The 19,610-nt window shown below is 51.5% G+C and overlaps 10 protein-coding genes across 10 annotated transcripts; 7 read left to right on the plus strand and 3 right to left on the minus strand.

Annotated features, from left to right (window-relative positions):
- Positions 1-127: 127 nt before the first annotated feature.
- Positions 128-961, plus strand: PMZ80_004082 (uncharacterized protein; the record flags this gene model as incomplete). Its single annotated transcript, XM_064872509.1, has 1 exon — positions 128-961. One exon carries the CDS (start codon positions 128-130, stop codon positions 959-961), a length of 834 nt encoding a protein of 277 aa, XP_064731167.1.
- A 444-nt stretch (positions 962-1,405) lies between these two features.
- Positions 1,406-2,239, plus strand: PMZ80_004083 (uncharacterized protein; the record flags this gene model as incomplete). Its single annotated transcript, XM_064872510.1, has 1 exon — positions 1,406-2,239. The coding sequence occupies one exon, from the start codon at positions 1,406-1,408 to the stop codon at positions 2,237-2,239; it is 834 nt and encodes a 277-aa protein (XP_064731168.1).
- A 42-nt stretch (positions 2,240-2,281) lies between these two features.
- Positions 2,282-2,986, minus strand: SVP26 (erv26 superfamily protein; the record flags this gene model as incomplete). Its single annotated transcript, XM_064872511.1, has 1 exon — positions 2,282-2,986. One exon carries the CDS (start codon positions 2,984-2,986, stop codon positions 2,282-2,284), a length of 705 nt encoding a protein of 234 aa, XP_064731169.1.
- A 918-nt stretch (positions 2,987-3,904) lies between these two features.
- On the plus strand, positions 3,905-5,467 carry PMZ80_004085 (uncharacterized protein; the record flags this gene model as incomplete). The annotated part of the gene is made up of 2 exons (XM_064872512.1): positions 3,905-4,775; positions 4,890-5,467. 2 exons carry the CDS (start codon positions 3,905-3,907, stop codon positions 5,465-5,467), a joined length of 1,449 nt encoding a protein of 482 aa, XP_064731170.1.
- Positions 5,468-5,737: 270 nt separating this feature from the next.
- RAD16 (DNA repair protein rad16) lies at positions 5,738-8,551 on the minus strand (the record flags this gene model as incomplete). The annotated part of the gene is made up of 1 exon (XM_064872513.1): positions 5,738-8,551. The coding sequence occupies one exon, from the start codon at positions 8,549-8,551 to the stop codon at positions 5,738-5,740; it is 2,814 nt and encodes a 937-aa protein (XP_064731171.1).
- A 177-nt stretch (positions 8,552-8,728) lies between these two features.
- Positions 8,729-11,126, plus strand: RAD7 (UV-damaged DNA-binding protein rad7; the record flags this gene model as incomplete). Its single annotated transcript, XM_064872514.1, has 3 exons — positions 8,729-8,748; positions 9,215-9,250; positions 9,302-11,126. The coding sequence occupies 3 exons, from the start codon at positions 8,729-8,731 to the stop codon at positions 11,124-11,126; spliced, it is 1,881 nt and encodes a 626-aa protein (XP_064731172.1).
- Positions 11,127-11,686: 560 nt separating this feature from the next.
- Positions 11,687-12,577, minus strand: PMZ80_004088 (uncharacterized protein; the record flags this gene model as incomplete). The annotated part of the gene is made up of 1 exon (XM_064872515.1): positions 11,687-12,577. One exon carries the CDS (start codon positions 12,575-12,577, stop codon positions 11,687-11,689), a length of 891 nt encoding a protein of 296 aa, XP_064731173.1.
- Positions 12,578-14,054: 1,477 nt separating this feature from the next.
- Positions 14,055-15,042, plus strand: PMZ80_004089 (uncharacterized protein; the record flags this gene model as incomplete). Its single annotated transcript, XM_064872516.1, has 2 exons — positions 14,055-14,057; positions 14,113-15,042. The coding sequence occupies 2 exons, from the start codon at positions 14,055-14,057 to the stop codon at positions 15,040-15,042; spliced, it is 933 nt and encodes a 310-aa protein (XP_064731174.1).
- Positions 15,043-15,908: 866 nt separating this feature from the next.
- PMZ80_004090 (uncharacterized protein) lies at positions 15,909-16,889 on the plus strand (the record flags this gene model as incomplete). Its single annotated transcript, XM_064872517.1, has 2 exons — positions 15,909-15,911; positions 15,963-16,889. 2 exons carry the CDS (start codon positions 15,909-15,911, stop codon positions 16,887-16,889), a joined length of 930 nt encoding a protein of 309 aa, XP_064731175.1.
- A 1,274-nt stretch (positions 16,890-18,163) lies between these two features.
- PMZ80_004091 (uncharacterized protein) lies at positions 18,164-19,323 on the plus strand (the record flags this gene model as incomplete). The annotated part of the gene is made up of 2 exons (XM_064872518.1): positions 18,164-18,168; positions 18,693-19,323. 2 exons carry the CDS (start codon positions 18,164-18,166, stop codon positions 19,321-19,323), a joined length of 636 nt encoding a protein of 211 aa, XP_064731176.1.
- Positions 19,324-19,610: the final 287 nt, after the last annotated feature.

Raw genomic sequence — 19,610 nt, forward strand, 5'->3', positions numbered from 1 at the left:
CTCGAGAGACTAAATCCAGGACCTATCGAGAACCTCACACTGCCTCCTTCCAATTTTGGATTGCCTGAATCAACTTCGATACTGCAAGACTCCAGTCCTCGTTCTGTACCACCGGTGGGCACTTCAGATGCTCTCTGCCCTATCATTCCTCCACCTCAACGGGGTTCACGTCGATAACCTCTATACTACTCATATCTGGATCCGTGACGATTTCAGCCTTGCGCTCAGCAGCTTTGTACACGCCAGCGTGCCAATAGCAGCTCTAGAAGACAAGGATTTTGCAGGAAGTGGCTCGCAGCGAGATGCAATTAAGCGGACATGGCACGAGTACGTCGAAGTTGAAAACAGGAAGCGAGGAGGACACCGTCTCAGGGCAGAAGAAGGACTGATGAGGGAGGACGATTTTCTGCCAGATCAAGAAGCACCAAAAGACGCAAATTTAGACAGTGAAGTCAAACTGGACTTGTTTCACTGGGCCACACTGGTATTTAGGTTCATGACTGATGCCTTCTCGGATCGCCCTTCAGGACTGGAGCCAGGTTTCGAGGTTGAATGCGATGGTTGTCACGTCGATCCTGGGTATGACGTCCATGGATGGGGGCCCAACACCGTCACGTCCGGACAAGCAAATACGAACCTGAGAGACTGGGCACAGATGCACACTAGGTTAAATGATATCGGACCAGATCGTCTCGGTTGGGTTCTGATCAAGGCTTGGATGGGAGAGTACGAGACTGCAGAGGACGCCATGCGTGATGTGCAGAGTGCCGTCGAGGAGGCCGGGCTGCGTATGGTCCGGGAGGATGAGATTGAGCTGGAAGGCGGCAAACACTATGAAGATGTTTTTGAGGTTGTGAATGACAACGAAGGATCGAGGACTGGATTTGGATTGCGGACGACATGGGCGCGGGAACTGCGGTTACGAAAAGGCTGGAATGAGAGTCGTTCTAGACTTCAATGAGACAGGACATGCTGTGACTGAGACGGTCAGCTTCTCGGCAGTCACGATCCGGTTCCTAACACTCCCTCGCAGGTCCTGGCCAAGCTGATTGAGCAGTTATCAATAAGGACAACTCAAGTGCTCGTTTAGAGCGTTTCTCAAGTTCTCAGGGCATGACATCATCGTTGCCAAATTGCCTGTCTCTTCTCCGTCCTCGCAATCACAGAGCTTCAGAGTTCAGCATAAACCGAGAAACCCCTGCAGCCATTGGCTGTACCTACCTGGATTTGGAGTAGAAGATGTGAAATACAACAATATGACGGAGCATCATGGAATGCTCTATTCTTGCGAGATCCTGACGTTCCGCAACTGCCTCACTTGCTAAACATAAATATTTAGGCTTGCCCCTCCAGTTCTGAACACCACACCTCACTTACGATACTCCGACTTAAACATACAGAAATCATGCCTCGAGTCTTCCTCATCACCGGCTGCTCAACCGGCTTCGGCAAGGACTACGTCCAAGAAGTCCTCGACCGAGGAGACTACGTCGTCGCCACAGCCCGCAAACCAGAATCCCTCTCCTTCAGCGGCACAAACGACAAGAACTACCTCTCCTCCAAGCTCGACGTGACAGACAAGAAGACCATCCAAGATACCTTCGATCAAGCCCTCAAGAAGTTCGGCCGGATCGACGTTGTCTGCAACAATGCAGGGTACGGCCTATCCGGCTGCTTCGAAGAGTACAAGGAGAATGAGATCCGTCAGCAGATGGAGATCAACTTCTTCGGTCTGCTCGATGTGACGAGGATCGCGCTCGAGACGATGCGAGACAAGCAGAAGCCCCAGGGTGGAAGAATCCAGCAGGTCACATCAATTGGTGGACAGCGTGGTGTGCCTACGTTCTCGTTGTACTGTGCATCCAAGTGGGCTGTTGAGGGGTTCACTGAGGCCTTGAGCCACGAACTGAAGCCGGAGTGGAATATCCATCTCACATGTATTGAACCAGGTGGATTCAGAACTGATTGGGCTGGCCGATCGATGGCGTTTGCGGAGAGACATCCGGCGTATGACCATATTGATGCGAAGACTCAGATGGAGAAGAGACATGGTACGCAGGCTGGAGACCCGAAGAAGGGTGCGAAGGCTATGTATGAGTTTGCTATCATGGATGACCCGCCACTACGATCTGTTATTGGTACGGATGCGTACAAGGCGATTCTTGACAAGATCGACAAGTATGAGCAGAATTACAAGAAGTATGAGAAGATCGCGAACAGCACAGATGTGGAGGAATAGAGGATCATAGATAGAACAAGCAATAGATTCTCATCCTGCATTTCATACGTTCTTCACGTTGTCTGCCTTCCGTAACCCCATCACAGCTGCAGTCTCACCAACCCACTGCTGCACACCACCAATCGTAGCCTTTGCAATGCCTGTATTCCTCCTCTTATGCCCCTTCCTGATATTTTGGCTCGAATTCATATGCTGCCCCGTCGCATATTCACTCCCCATACTCGGCAGCACATTCTCGCCCGCGCTCAGACTAACAAACAGCGCAAACGGCACAAGCCAAACACAAATCCCAAAGTACGACGCAATCTCCGTGAAATTCGGCTGGTTATAATTGTACCCACTGTAGCTATACCGATCTCTCCCCATCCTGCTTGCGGGTCCCGAGAACGCATTCGGACTGCTAAACCACCTGAACCAGACCCAGTGGTTAACCAGTACCAGTCCACAACTCAGGATGAACAGCGGATCCGACAGCTTGACGATGGGGAAGTGGCGGAGGTTACTCATGTAGCAGATGTGGCTGATTATGCCCAGCGCTGTGAGGTGCCAGGGGAACTGGTCGAATGCGGCGAGGAGGAATTGGATGAGGATGATGGCGTAGATGAGGCGGCGGAGGACTTTTGCGCTCAGGACGGAGTGTTCTTCAACGAGTTCGGAGAGGTAGTAGAGGCCGCTGGCGATGCTGAGGGTGAGGAAGGAGAAGCCTAGGGCTAGGCCTAGGTAGCCTAGGAGGGGGAGGATGTACATGGTGGGTGGTCGAGATGTGGAGGGGCTCAAAGAGGATTGTTATCTCGGGACGATGGGTCGAGATTATTGTATCGGTGATTGTAGTCGTAAAGGCTGTTGTCACTTATCATTGAGCATTTTCGGTGGTTGTGAGCCCAGATCCTGCTGGGTTGGACGAGTTGCGCAAAGGTGGCATATTTGCGGTTGATACATCGATGTGATCATCGGCAGACCTTCCTCAGCCATAATCTTGACCGAACGCAGCTCGATGCGTGCCAGTGCTCGCCTTCCTACTCAACACTATGACTTCGCAGAGGATAATCTCAGCACGGGCGGTTCCTGTTGAATGTATCCTATTCAGATACTCAGCGTCTCGAGTAGTGTACAATTCAAGGCGGTCTAAGCATTGACGGTGATGTATCATGCGCCGTTATCTGACTTGCACGAAGAAGGAGCTCGTCAAGTCGCGTCCTGTTTGCAAGGTCGACTGCCCTGTCACCACCCACACAATGTCCAGTCAGTTGCTGCCCGTAGCAAAAATAGGCAGAGGCTATGGTAGCATACGGCTTTGAAGAAGCACGGGGAGCAACCCATGACACGACATCGGATCCGAACTCTGTTGATCTTTCGAGCAAACAAGAAATGATATTAGTCATTGCCGCGAGCACGGTAAAAGCTACTGGACATGAGCAAATATTCAACTGACCAAGACTTCTTGGGATCTGACATTACTGTTGACAGTACTCCGTCCCTACAGATACCAAGACATTGAGCATTTGAGGCATTACATCGTGATTGGCTCGAACGCCTTCGTTACCATATCCAGCTTAGCGTCTTTTGCTTGAATACTACCCATACTGATTGTACAGCAAGATACAAAAAGAGAGGCTTCTCACGGAATGGCGCTCTCAGGACATCAATCAGCAAGACATTAACACCATGCCTTTTATCAACGAACCTGAAACCAAGACCGTCCCGCTATGGATCAATGGCCGCCCTTCAAAGACCTCAAGCCCAATCACATTTCCCCTAATATCTTCAGCTTCCGGAGACACAATCCATCATGCAATCTCTGCTACCGAGGAGGATGCCATTCGCGCCTGTGATGCTTCTCTTGAAGCCTTCAAGTCATGGCGCCAGACAACGTACGCTCACCGCCGTCAAATCCTATACAAAGCCGTCGAGGTCCTACGACGCCGGACCAACGAGATCGCAGCCCATCAAGTTGCCGAGACGAGCTGTTCTCAACAATTTGCCATGTTTAACGTCACAGGGGCAATCGATTACATGGAAGAAATCGCTAGTGCAACCAGCGAGGTTCGAGGACAGATTGCGCAAAGGCCGAGTAAGCCTGATGGTACAGAGACCGAGGGTTTGTCCTTGATTATCACAGAGCCTGTTGGACCTGTACTCATTATTCCGCCATGGAACGGGGCGATCGTCTTGCCCGCTCGGGGTATTAGCATGGCGCTTGCCGCAGGCTGTACCATCGTCCTCAAAGCATCGGAGAAGTGCCCGATGACGCACCATTGTCTCGTCGAGGCGTTCGAAGAAGCTGGCGTGCTACCTGGTGTCATCAACAGTATTCAAGTCCGTCGAGAGGATGCCGCAGCCGTTACGGAAACCATCATCGCGCACAAAGCTATACGAAAAGTCGAATTCATAGGCAGTCAAGCCGTGGGTCGAAGCATTGGTTCTTTGTGCGGGAAGTACCTCAAGCCAGTATTGATGGAACTCGGCGGCAAAGGTCCAGCAATTGTTCTCGACGATGCTGATCTTCGGAAGGCGGCAACCTTATGTGCTATGGGTGGTAAGTCTTGCCATAACCCCCGATCTCCCTCAGTGCAACCTTTGCTTGTGCAACTCAGCGGACATTTTTGAACTGAATTTCTCCGAACCACCACTAACAAACAATCCACCCCAGCAACCCTCAACCACGGCCAACTCTGCTTCAGCACCGAACGCATCATCGTCCAGTCCTCCATCGCCTCCAAATTCATCCCCCTCCTCAAAACCGCCATGTCACACATCCCACCACCCGGCAATGCAGTAGACGCCGCATCCGCCGCACACGCCCACGACATCCTCATCGACGCGCAATCCAATGGCGCAACTTTCCTATTCGGCAGCCCCAAGTATACAGGCCGAAACACCCTCCAGCCCGCTCTTCTCACCGACGTCACGCCCACCTCCCCTATCTACGATGAAGAAACTTTCGGCCCCTCCGCAACGGTGTATTTCGTGGATACGGACGAAGACGCAATCACCCAGGCGAATGATTCCGCGTACGGACTCAATGCGGCGGTGCATAGTGGGAGTTGGGAAAGGGCGTATAATGTGGCGAGGCGGTTGGAGTATGGTCAGGTGAATGTTAATGCTATGACTGTTGCGAATAACGGGACGCAGCCGATAAGGGGTGTGAAGGGGAGTGGGTGGGGGCAAGCTGGCTCTATATGGGGGATTAGGGAGTTTGTGGTTGAGAAAACGATCAATATGGGATAGGGCAGTCACCGAGGTAGGATCCTCGTAGAGTTACATCTTTACTGTATTGAAAATTCCCATACCGTGGTAGCATGCTGGCTGCGATCATGCCATTCTCAAATCGTGCAATCCCGTAAGACATATCCGTATCCCATAGCATGTGCTTTTGATACAACGCTCGAACGATATCATCAGATCCTCAAACCGCGCCCTGGTGCACCCCATAGTACCATGATAGACCAACCCCAGCCTTCTCAACCATGACCTGTTACAGGCCCCCCTTTTCCTCAATCAGGAACCCCTAAACAAGAACTGCATATCCTCCGGCGTCAATTTCTCCATCGCAACCTGATCATTGTTGATGGTTCCATTGATCATATTCGCCTTCTTCTCCTGCAGCAAGATGATTCTGCTCTCGACAGAGTCCTCAATACACAGCCTGGTAATGACACAGGGCCGTCGCTGCCCAATTCGATGACATCGATCAGCACTCTGCCATTCCGCAGCTGGATTCCACCACGGATCGATAATGAAGACACGACTAGCCTCAGTCAAGTTGAGAGCAACACCACCAGCTTTAAGCGAGACGAGGAAGACTTCGACCTCGACGTTCTCCATGAAGTACTCGATTGACTTCTGTCGTTGAGCTGGCGTCATGCTGCCATCAAGAAGAACTGTGGTGAAGCCTGACTTCTGAAGTCGCCATTGGACAAGCTGGAGCATAGACGTGAACTGTGAGAAGACGATTGACTTGTGCGTCTGTTTCTTGCTTCGAAGCTTGTAGAGGTCGTAGACGAGCATTTCGATCTTGGTCGAGCTGGTCCAGTTCTCCATCTTGATCCGGTTGATGATGCTGCTCTTCTTGACGTTCTCTTCGTCCTGCTCGATGTCGGCCTGGTCCCAGTCGATGGCAAGCGGAATGTGGCATGTTGGGCAGTCGGCGTCACCGCCTGTACCCTCGAGGGATTGGATGTAGTTCTTCGCGCACTGTCGGCAGAACTCGTGCTTGCACTTCGATCTGATAGCCTCTTCTGCTGGTTCATCGCAAATGCAGCAGACGAGGATATTCTGACCACCTTCGGCATGTCTTCGTAGAATCAGATCAGGATGGTCAGAAACTTGTCGCATCTGCATGATGAGACCGAAGATGTTGGCATAGTTGTTGAGCATGACACCCTGAGAAACGTACGTGTCGAACTTCCGAGCTCCGTTCGACATGATGGATTGAGAGAAATCTCGCTCGACCTCACCAAAGAACTCATTGTGGATGATGACCTCCTTGGGCGGCAACTCCATGGACGAAGTATGATCTCTTTTCAGTCGTCGGAGCATGATTCGATCAGTGATGAGCCGCAACTTGGCGAAGCCCGCCTTTCGAACCTCGTCGTCTCCAGAATTTGTGATAGGATTCAGTATCTCCTGGTTGAACACAGAAACGTGGTTAAAGCCACTGTGATCACATTTGACACATTTCTTGTGCGAGTCTTGCTCCCAATGCAGCTCGGCACATTTGCAAGCCTTGCAGAAGTAGCATGCAAAGGGTCGAACGTCGAGAAATCGAAGTAAGGAGAAGAACTCGCCGATTCTGTTCTGCACAGGCGTACCTGACAGACACCATTTATAGGTCGCATTGAGGGCGAAAGTAGCTTTGGCGACACCAGTGGTTCGACTTTTGATGCTGTGAGCTTCATCGAGAATTACCCGATGATATTTGATGGCATGAATGACGCTGTCCTCCTTGACGATGCCGCTACCACGCGTCCAGCCTTTGTTCTCTTTTCGGTAAATCGATTCGAGGCTTGAATAGGAGATCATGATGACATTGTACTTCATGAGATCTTTCTTGGAGAGATCCTTGCATTTGGGGTTTGCTGAGACATGATAGACCAGTACCTTGAGTGCACCACTTGTGTAGTCTGTGATCTCGGACTGCCATTGCATAAGGGCGACAGGAGGGACGACAACGAGGGTGGGTGATTTGGCGGGGAAGTCAGACATAATCAGACTGCATGCCTGGATTGTCTTTCCCATACCCATCTCGTCACCAAGCAGACCACCTCTGTAGTGAGTCTTCTCTTGCTTTTGTAACCAGTCCAGACCCTCAAGCTGGAATGGCTTCAGCTTGCGGTTGATGTGCTTGGGCTGTTGGGCAGCGACAGGCTTGATAGGTGGTTCAGCCTCGAGATCCTTCCACATGGTCTTGATCTCCGGATGCTGAGTCTCTAGCTTAGTTCTTTCCAACTTTGCTCTTCGCAATCTCTTCTGCTCGAATGTTGCTTGCCTTCGTTCATGCCATGTCATGCCACGGTTGATGACAGGGGCTGTAGGTAAGGCTGCACCATCATCAACGCTGGCATCGTCTGTATCTGCAATTGTGGAAGTGACATTGTCATCGAACTCGGACTCCTCAACTTGACTACCAAGCTCACTAAGCTCAGACATCTCGCTATCCAGAATAGGTTGAGCTGATCTTGTAGGAGGTGCTCGTCGGACAGCAGGCTTGGAAGGACGCCTGGATGCTAATGGAAGCTCGTCGTCACTAGTATCGAGGTTCATTGCAGTCATTCTGCCTTTCTGTTTCCTGGCCGGTTTCTTAGGGCGTGAGTCGAGTTCGTAGTCGTCTTCTTCCGAGCTAAGCGAACTGTCGTCACTGTCCAGCATGGATTTCATGTTGTATTTTTGTCTCTTTGCTGGTGGCTGCTCGGCATACTCCTCAGCCTGAAGTCGTGCAGCAATCTTTGCATCTTGATCTTCGACGTCCTCAGAGTCGGCGATACTCGCACGACTGGGTCTGCCACGCTTCTTGGACTCCTTTGCTTTCTTAAGTTGTTGTACTCTGGCAGTAGCACTGACTCTAGCCGGCCGCTTCTCTTCCTTGACCTCGGCCGGAGTGGTGACGGCACTTGTGTCTGGTGTGTCGTAGTCGCTAGCATCTGCTGAGGCTGTTATAGAGGTCGATTTGGATCTGGTCATGCTTGCGTTACAGCTGGAGCCTTCCTTCTTGACTGCACTCCTCGTAGGGATGAGAATGCCTTGGAATGTGGCCGTAGAGCCGGGACGCTCAAAGGTCAAGATCTCGGGTTCATCTGAGTCCGGGATTTCCATCTTGGGGAGGACCTCAGAAGCGTTTCCAGACTTTCTTGGTCTACCTCGAGAGCGAGAGACCGAGGGCTCGGGGGTGGCGACTATTGATCATATCAGCCTAGGACATAGTTCGCAGAGCGATATTTCTCACCTTTGGAGGACGCCAGCGACGTCCGCGATGGTCTGCCTCTTGGAGCCATGTGGTGCAACCTGCTTGTGTGAGGCAAAAGGTTGAGAGTGTTTTGCCTGTTGAGATTTCTGGTCCGGGGAGGGCACCAGTACCCTGGAAAGAGCGCTAGACGCGTCCCTGCAAGCACTTTACACGTGAAAACGCGTCCTTATCGCCAATCGATCGTGGTTGCCGCCTAGACAGTGGGGTCAATCCGATCCGATCTGCCTGAAAGTCAACTTTTTGTGGTTCAAGGGGCACGCCGGGCGTGAATTCGCCACAACTTCAAGAACGAGAAATCATAAATGCGAAGGCGCCATAGCTCAGTGATAAGCCAATTGACAAGGGCTTGCTCAAGAACAATCTTTGCCCTGAACAGCGCCCGTTTGTGCTTGTTTGCAGGTCTAGGCAGCTCTAGACTGAAACACGTCTTTGTTGCAAGCTGATGTACAGCCTCTTTTGCCAACTTTAGCCAGCACATCGTCTTGAATATCGAACTGATCACGACCGGATAGTCACCGGCAACCACGAGGAGCACCCCTAGGCAAAATGTACGTCCGATCTGCTCATCCGCCTGCCATTTGACTGACTGACCACACCAGGAGTCGCCGACGTAGCAACGGCAATGCCATCAGAGGGCCTCAGTCTGCGCTGACTGACTTTCTTGCCTCCCACAACATTTCTGCCCAGCAAATCAATCTCGACTATCAAGCCCGGGTTCAAGATGCCCAACGTCAGGCTGAAGCAGCCGCTGCCGAAACAGCGGCCGAAGCACACGAGGAAGTCTCAGACCAAGAAGAAGACGCTGCCGAGCGCAAGAAGAGGAAGCGCAAAGAAGAGAAGGCTATAGCAAAGATCAAAGCCAGCAAGGAATTTAAGAAACGCAAATTCGAGCATCAGCAAGATGACCCGGATGCCGACTCAGACAGCGATGCTCTCGCTAGAGACATGCTAAAGAAGCCCAAAGCACCACCCAAACCAGGTCAATTTGCAAACTGCGAGGTCTGCGAGAAGAGGTTCACCGTCACACCCTACACACTCTCCGGTCAAGATGGAGGTCTGCTGTGCACCAAGTGTGGTAAAGAAATCAAGGACGAGAAGAAGAAGTCCGACAATGCTGCTAAGAAGAAGAAACAAGCTCCAAGAGTAAGAAAGAGGCAGCAAGAAAGTGACCGGATGATGGGCGATGTTAGGCCAGGTGCGAAGTCGCTCGTCGAGGTTTGTGTCAAGAAGGTGGCCGATGTTGTCAACGACATCGAAGAGTTTGGAGATATCCCACAGAACCTACTTGACAGACTGAGCCAGATTCTGTCGAAGAAAAGAGTGCTGAATCCGAGAACACTACAGCTCTTCCTACAGCCAGGTATTGACCGAATAGCCGTGTACGACTGTGCAAAGCTGGAGACAGAAGACTTCGAGAAGATCTTCGCATTCATGCCAGATGTCGAGAGGATCAACCTGAGATTTGCTGGTCAGCTTAAAGACGAAGCACTCCGATACATGATTGAGAAGAATCCAAAGATTACACATCTCCAGCTGGGAGCCACAAACCTAGTTTCAGATGAGGTATGGACTGAGCTCTTCCTCACAAGAGGCTCTCAGCTCGAAAGTCTGAAGCTCTCAGAGCTCAACGACTCAATGAAAGACTCAACCGTACAAGTCCTTGCCGAAAGCTGCACAAACCTGAAGCGTCTCAAACTCCGATCCTGTCCACACATGACAGAAGCCTCCATCAACTCGATCTCCACCCTCACGACCCTCGAGCACCTCACACTAGCAGTCGCCCAAGATAGCCCCCCGGACATCCTCGTCAATCTTATCACAAACCTTGGACCAAAACTCAAAACTCTCTGTCTAGAAGACTACTACTACGCTGACGACGCCGTCCTCGAAGCAATCAAGAACACCTGCACCCATCTCAAAAAGCTCCGCCTCACCGGCTCCTCCTCCTTTACCGACCTAACTTTATCCTCCCTCTTCGACAGCAACAGCGGCAACCCACCCATCCCATTCATCGACCTCTCCTCCAACCGTGACGTCGAATATCAGAACCCCGTCGCTGACGACAATGACACAGAAGAAGATCCGATCGGCTTCGGCTCCACAGCCATGAAAGCGCTCATGTCGCACTCTGGCTCAAAGATGACAAGGCTAGATCTCCACAGCAATCGACATATTTCCCACGATGCTCTGACCACAGTCTTCGATGGGAAGATACAATATCCGGAACTTCGTGATATCGATCTGTCCTTCGTGTCGCATGTTGACGATGTAGTCATGACGGGGATATTCAGGAGTTGTCCGAAGCTGGAGAAGTTGACTGTATTTGCGTGTTTCAGTGCGAAGGAGGTGGTTATTCCGCAGGGCATTGCGGTGATTGGGTTGCCGAATGCGCAGAGTGCTGTTGAGATTATGGGGGATGCATAGATTGTAACGCAAGGAAGCAAGCGAGAAGTTCGATGTATGATGAATGCTTTATGATAGCGCTGTAGCGTGTACAAACTATACTTCACAATTCATATGTGTTTCTGAGCAACAATCCGTTCATGGGCCATCACCGTCCCTTACGCTAAGATGATGGCGATCTTGTGACGCATATAAGTTCTCACGCTTCTTGCGCACAGGCATGACTGAATGTCCCGTCAAGCACAGCTTTCGAGACCAAGCTCAGTCAGCTAAGCGTTGCAGGCTGAGACACAACCAAATCCCCTTCCTGCTTACTGTGGCCGACAACCTAAACTGGGAGCGGACGTTCTGGTCGTTTCCGTCGTTAAGGAAGTTGGCTGGACACGAGCTCGCTTGGTCGGAAGTGAATTACCCAGACACTCGGGCTCAGCACCGTGATGTTCGGTGTATACAGTTGTATTGATCCTGAAGAATTTTTGTTCCTTGGCCGGGCATTCGAGGAGGGAAGCAGGCATATCTCGGGTGTAGTTCTCTTCATCCAGCACGAACACCCACATTGAACTTCTTACTGCATCAGTCAATCAAGGCCAAAGCTTCCCCGTCCGCCAGCCCCAAAGCAAACCCCCAATGATCCCAACAATAGCGACTGCCTTAGCAATATTCAAAAGCGCCCCTCCAAACCACATCTGCATCATCTTATTCTTCCTCCCCTCAAACCCAGCAGCATCATTCGTCCTCGGAAACTTCTCCCCCGGCACTTCCTTCCCCAAAAACTCACACAACGGCTCCCAACCATCCTCCACACTCCACTCGAGCAACCTCTCCTTCGGCACCAACCCCCGAATCATAGCACAATGCTCCCGATAAACCCACTTCCCATTCCGTCTAATACCGACATCAAAACTCCCGCCTACACAGCGGAACAACCCAGGAAACAAAATCCGATGATACGCATGATAAGCCCAGAAGAGCTCCCGATTCCACCAGGGGAAGAACCAAAACACCCACATCTCAGCCCCGCCGAGCAAGTTCTTCACCGCGCTTGCATGCCACGCGTCCAGATCCCGTCGCACATTCAGCACGGCCTTGGCCTCGGGGAACGCCCGGATCATCTCGCTCGCGAACACGGAGCTCGCGGTGTCGGTGACGGCTACACTGTGTCCGAGGAGCGCGTCGAATTCCGCGGCGCTGGTCTCGCAGTCTCCGTTTTGCGCGAAGAACTTCTTGCGGCCGAGCTTGGCCCATTCCTGGGCGTAGTAGGGTTGGTCGAAGAGGATGTCCCAGCCGTGGTAGGTGTGGGTGTAGCCGAGGGTTAGGAGGGCGTGTTGGAGGGATTCGGTGCCTGAGCGGGGGAGGCCGACGCAGATTACTTGGAGGGGTTTGTTGGCTGGACGTTGGCGGGGTGGGGGTTGGGGGATGCGGTAGATGTGGTTTTCGAGGAAGTGCCAGTACCAGCTGGTTAGGGAGGGCATTTTATCTTGTTGGGGAGGGGAATTGGAATGGGCTGTGGGGTAGGATGGGTGTGGAGGACGGAATGGTGTTCATGTTGCGGTTATATATCTGTTTTGCCATTATGAAGGATGGCGCTTACTTTGCTAGTTGTGGGCATTAATGCGAGGTCGCGTTGTGACAGGGGAGCGGCGTGGTGATCGAATATAGAAGCTTGGGACGCCTGAAACGCATTAGGCTTCATGTGGATTCGCCTTGATAGTTTTGATAGCACGGTTCATTCAACCAGCTCTGCGGTTGCGCTGTGCTTCTCAAGCGGAAGCCATTGGCAGCTGATGATAGTTACGACATATCGTAGCGTCTGTGACTACCGATGTAGCTAAGCTACTTGGATGTTGAGCTATGTTGAACAACGAGGATTCCGCGATCGTCACGTGACCAAGCTATGCCGAGCTACCTATGCTCTCCTGATCATACTGGACTCTGTCGTGTGTCTTTGCATAAGCCAAATGCCTCGCAATATTCCTTAGGTCCCTCCGACTTCTCACAGCAAAACCTTTCCCACATACAACTCATCATCGACTTCTCGTAGCTTTGTTTTCTGCCCCAGGCAGGGATTTACGCAGATGTCAGTCATGCCTGAGGCAGTCAAACCATCGTACACGCTCGCTGTTCCTGAAGCATGACCTGCTATGGTACACGATTGAGCATCACATATTACAGGATGCAGCAAGGTCTACATTCACCACCAAATGCGTTATCGACTGCACTGGGACCCTTCATGACGTTTTTCATGATCAGTCGTAATGCAAAGATCCATTATCGAACCTGCATTCACTAAACCAAAGCGGCCTCTCCTTCCTCAATACCATAAGTCGTCCTCAAGCTTCCACAATACTGCTTTTGAGATGTTCTTGTGACGTGTTCAGCTCTGAAATGCTAATTCATCCTAACTTAAGCCTTGTGCGCCGCTTGTGCCATGATCTTTACCTTTGCATTCTGGAAATACCGATCAGGCTTGCTCATAATCCGTGTACCTTGCTCGAGCAGGCAAATGTCCACCGGTATGGCCAGACGGTCTTCTCGTGGGTCTGCCCCTTTTTATTCTCCAAGATTTGCTTCCTCACTTTGTCGCCATTCACAGTATCCGTTCACCTCGGGCATGACGGAAATCGTAGTGCCCGTCAGTCAGAGTGTCAACAGACAAACACACCGGTGACATGATGGCTGGACCGACACGAGCAGTCTTCGTCCTCGGCTCTGTCGGCCTTGATGATCCCCCTCCTCCTCCTCGTTCTTCTTGTATCTGAATACATACATCTATTCCACGACTTCAATCGACCACATCTATCCATTGTTGCCAGGACTTCTTTCAATCCAAGAGCATTTTTCAATATATCTGACTCGAACCGATTCACCAGCAGATCTGGTGTCAGCAACCCAGCTCGCAACGCAGGCCAGTCGGTGCAAGACAGCCGAGCAGGTAGATCAACCACAGCCATGGTAAGTACATTGACATCAGGCCAACATCACCTGAATCCATACTCACATGTCTCAGGGTCAACCTCGTCAAGCCCCAGCCGTAGTGCCTGCTACTACAGCCGCCTCTGACGGCACACGTGCGCGCGTACCCTTCAACCTCCTGACCACCGAGTTCACACCGCCTCCTCAGTATCAAGACCCACGACCAGCTCCTCCTCGAATCAGTAGAACGAGCTTCAACCCGCAAGCGCCGAATTTCACTCCTGCTAGAGAACCTGTTGATGGCCTTAGCACCGCTGGTAGAGTGGGTCGAGACGAGGACGGTGATCGAGGGAGCTGCGGCAGTCAGGGCGAATATGGTAGCGAGCAGGGTGGTTATGGAGAGTATAGCAGGCTGCCGAGTATTTGTGGTACTTCGAGAATTAACAATCCTTCGGCTGGCCATGATGCTTTGACTGGCTATGGCGCTCCCTCAGGGTATGGAGCGTCTACCGGGTACTTTGGCTTCCCATCTCTCTATACTGGGTCGGGCTATGGTGCTTCGACTGGAAGTGGCCCTTCTTGGGAATGTGGCACTTCGGCTATAGACGGCGGCTCGACGTGGTACGGTGCGTCAACCGGATATGGAGGTTACCCATCCTTTCACCCATCAAGTGGCTATGGCCTTGCCATGTCCACCTCCAATACCATAGCCGATGATCTCTTTCGAGAAATCGGCACTGGTGACGGTTGGCAAGTCCCACAATTACCACAGAACATCCAGCCAGGAAGGAGCGACAATCTTGGGGGCAACGAGCGATCACAGCTCAGCCAGGGTGAGAGAGATAGGAGTGTTATGCCCAATGGGCAAGGTCAGACTGCGGCTGAACCACACGGGCGACCAGCCCGACGCATGGCCTATGCTGCCGCACCGGCTTGGGCCTTCGACGTTCGATACGTTCAAGGTACAGTTCGCAATGGCGGTCAGAAAGCGCAGAATAGCGATCGTGCTCAGGGGAAGTGGTGACTCTGCCATTAACAATGGTCAGCGAAGACCACCCTTAGACAATGGTGCGTGACTCCTTCGGATCTCATTGTGGAGTATTTCGGTGACGTGATATCCGAGAGATGTGATGGAAGGTGCTGAGTATATGGCGGATGGACTTTGACGGTGAGCATTTTTTGGAGAAGAGTGGTTCTGGACCCTTTCTTGCTATAAGACCAATTTAGCCACATTCAATGTGTAACAATGAGAACGAGCAAACCAACGAGATGACCGTGGAAAGGCCCTTTCCCGATATCGCTATAAGAAGCTCAGCTCTGGCCTATCTCACAGCTGGCATGTCTGCCACCATACTCGTGATTGTGGTCCTCACACGCTTTGCTTCTCTCACCATGAGGGAGTTGATTTGCGCTTGCTTGCCTCCTGGATTCTGCCTGTGTTTCCAGCAAGCGAGCTGCGAGGCCATAGATATGAGCGGCTGAAGATTTCCTATGTCTGGTCCTGCGTACTAATTTTCCTCTTTGCATTGTCCTGTCCGATGGCTGGGCTCGAGCCCAGAGAACTGCGGCGCCGAAAGTGTTCACTCACTCTCTCAGTGCAAGTATGAGTAGTGTAAGTCACTCAGAGTGTCGAGCAATAGACACAGCGGTGACACGATAGCTGCACTGGGACCATTGACCTTCGTCTTTGTCTTCGTTTCCATCGATATATCTTCGACCTTCGATATATTTCATACCATACAATCCACTTCTATCGATCGACTGTTATCTTGATCCAACCCTCTGAGTCCAAATCGTGATCGAGAATCCCAATCCAAAATGTCAAACCAAGACCGACCAACAAGAAGATCCGCTACCAACTCGAACCAGAGAGGTAGACCCACGACCAGCATGGTGAGTATTCCAGCTCCTCATCTGTATAGGTCTAAGCTAATGAAGCAAAAGGGTCAACCTCAGGGTGATAGGCCTGCGACAACTACTCCTCCTCCTGTCACAAACCCAAACACTGCCGCAACTACAACAATTCAGTCGCTTCCGTCAGGGTTTCCACCACCTGCTTTCGGAGACCAGACACCCGCAGCACCACGCCCAGGCAGGACAAACTTCAACCCCGAGGCTCCCAGCTTCTTTTCACCAAACGGCCGTGGTAGAGTCGATCAGGGCGAGAGTCGAGGTCGTGTGGATCGATCCGAAGCTGAAGTTGTTCAAGTCGAGGAGGATACAGGTGGACAAACCGAATACCGAGGAGACCAAGCTGGTCAAGCTGGTCAAGCTGGGTATGGTGGTGGTCTGCCCTGGTATGGCAACAGCCAAGCTGGATTTCCACCACGCGACAGCTATGACGCTGCCACTGACCCCTTCGGCAGAGTCTTCGGCTACCTATTGGAGCGTGCCAACGTTCCTCGAAATGCACCGAGTACTCCTCGAAGCCGACCAGTCCGCGAGCCCGCCAACCCACCAATTGCCTACCCTCCAACTGCATACCTTGAGTCTTCATTCTTTGAACAACAACCAGGCTTCATCGAGAACCCGCCTACGTTGAGATCAAGCGGCACTCCTCGACCAAGCGCAACCTCCGTCGACACTTCTTCCGACTACCTGCCTAGCTCTTTCTACGACCACCGACCTGGATACAACGACAATCCGCCTGTCCTGCGATCAACCCGTACTCCTCCGACTACTTCGGCCCTAGACAACCAAGATACTCCAAGTGGTGCAAGAGCAGCAGCACAAGATCAGCAAGCCGTCATAACTTGTGTCGGTCACAAAGTACCTGGTGGATGCCAGGACTGCGCGCGGGCGGGATCGTGTCGAGAGGTCGGCCACAGTGCGAGCAAGTGGTGCTGGCACTGCTCCCCGAGGCGGCGATAGTGCGTGGGGCATTCGACAGAACCACACCGGTTTGGCGAGTGAGTTAGAAGATGGTATATGAAGAGTTCGGCAAGAGGAGATGATGAGTGATGCCCAAACATGGCAGTTCTTCGCGATGCGACAGAGTCGAAGACGAGGGCTGAGAAGATAGTTAACAGATCAGGAACCTGCCTGCTATAGTCAGCCACAACAGATACACGGTTAACATGAACATACCTACCCCATGAGAGTTCCCACCGTTGAATTCCTGTGCTGTAGTTTCTGCTAACCTCGTTCAAGCATGTTGTCATACTGCTTGCAATCCCTGTTTCCAGCAAGCTGGTGTGTAGCATATCATAATACTTCGTAGCTGCTATAAGCCGCTGGGAATCCTATTTTCCTTGTGGCCCCTAATTGCACTTTGCTTCTGGAGGCTTGCTGATTGGGTGGCACAAAGCGTGCATGCCAGTGAGATCAAATGTCAAAAACGGACAGGTATGGTTCCCGCAGATCTCGAAGCAGTATGGCTATGCGGGTTTCTCATGTCATCCTCCTCGTTTGTACCTTCATCCTTGCTACGGTAGTCGAACTTCTTTGGTTACTGGATACTGTAGCGCAATCCGGGACGACTACCACCACCACGGATATTAATAGATGTTGAGATCGCTGTGTGGCACAAAGGAACATGAAAGTCCGAAAGAGACAGAGACCATAACTAATGAAGGCCTGTCAAACCAGGGAGGTCAACCATAGTATGATGGTGATGAAGCAATCAAGTCCGGAATATTGTATCAAGCACGGCGTAACAGGAACGGGATTTCGAAAGTGATAAAACTGTCTGCTCTGGACAACAGCCGGGATAGCTTTACGCTACCCTCTACTGGTATGCATGAGAAGATCGATTGAGACTACACTCACCATGCTACATCTGAAATGTCTGTCGTATAAATAGTCCTACCTCTCCACAAGGTCAGAAGAGGTAGGGTGGAGTAGACAAGGGCCTGCTAAAACCCGTGGTTTTGGTATCCCACGATAACGAAGTTTGAGACTTTGGAAGGTCTCTGGACCACCTCTTGATCATGGAGATGCGATTTCAAGATGCTTCCGGATGTGGTTTCTGGGCAGGAGATGAATAAGATATGAGGGGTATTTCTGCTGCTGCCTAACATGATAGCTGCACAGTCTATTTCAATGACGACGTATTCGGCGATGAGGCCTCTGTAGACGAAGGTATATGGATGAATTGCAGTGGAAAAGAGAAATCGAAGACGCGTGAAGAATTTACGACCGAAATCATGGCGTATTCGCCAAGTATACACTAACCACGTGTGCTCTAGCTTCATTTCCCCAGAGCTGGCAATATCAACCTCAGCTTCTATCAGATCTCCTTCCTTCCTTCTCTTCACACTTATCATAAAAGATACATGAACGCATTAATCAACCGCTAGACTTTGCAATACCATAGGCTGGTTTGGTCATATTGGCGAACTATATTGAGAAACCAGGCGCATTAAGGCTCTTCTTTCTGAACTTACTCGGTGGAGGACAGAGTCACCTGCGCGCCCAACATCCAATTCTCTTTTTGTCCTGTATATTTATGAATGCCTCTGCGAAGATAATACGTTCTGCATCGCTCACGGATTATGAGGAAGCAGCAAAGGGTTGACAACAGTACATGCAGTATTGCAGTCCACCAAGTCAACGATGCGGGGAAAAATTTCCGAGAACAAATTCAAGAACATCTTGTAACCCTACCTGCTCTACTTAACACCTTGAACGTTCCTTCCCTATCCAGTCTACAATTTCACGTGCATACTGCTGTAGCATAACATACCCACCAGTTCCTACGACGCTTGCTGTGACAGCGGCGACAAACCGTTACTCGTCAAACCGCAAACTCTTTTTGGCATTACCCGACCCAGCAGAGATTCACCTCAGAACCAGACTTCTTACACGAAAAGCAAAGCCTCGCACATACAACGACCCAGACAACAAGACGTTCGTTGACCCCATCACAATGAAACTCCTCACAACCAACTTCCTCACCTGTGCCATCAAGACCTGCAAGACCTCGTCAGCCTCCTACCCCCTCCACTTCCGCGATGCGCAACTCGAGCAGAACCCAGCCACATTCAACCCATCATTCGTCAAGAACATGCTCCCACGTCTTGACTGGGATGCTCTTTCTACAACAGCAGCCGAGCTCGGCCTCAGCGCAATGCTACCAGACCACAACCCGGCAGATGATATAATGGTGGACACAGAAGGCGCAACAGAAGCTGAGAAGGAGGCTGCGAAGGACAAAGAGGTCGATGAGGAGACACTGAAGAAGCTACATACTTTGCTCATGGAGACGGGTGTGGTAGAGGGCAAGTTGGTTTGTGGGAACTGTGGGTTTGAGTATCCGATTAAGGAAGGCGTTGGCAATTTCTTGCTGCCACCACATTTGGTGTGACTTCGTTGAGCTACACTTGAGTGGCAAGACAATAAACGAACGGGTCACCGAGGGGCACCCCATAATAAGCAGACGCTACAGCTCGGTTGAAAGAGCCTGCCTCACGGCTGAAAGACACGAAACAGCGAACACACAACATTGGCCAGGAAACACTTGTCTAAATTCGTCTTGTCACGTTCCAGACCAAGCGCAGAGTCCTCCAGGGAGCCATCGGGTGAGGTTACATCGCTATTGGCTGATACCAGACTGCACTTGTCCGGACGCTTTTGGTCACCGCTTATGGATGT

Source organism: Knufia obscura (genome assembly GCF_036327395.1).
Source record: "Knufia obscura strain CCFEE 5817 isolate CBS 148926 chromosome Unknown scaffold_4, whole genome shotgun sequence".
NCBI lineage: Eukaryota > Fungi > Ascomycota > Eurotiomycetes > Chaetothyriales > Trichomeriaceae > Knufia > Knufia obscura.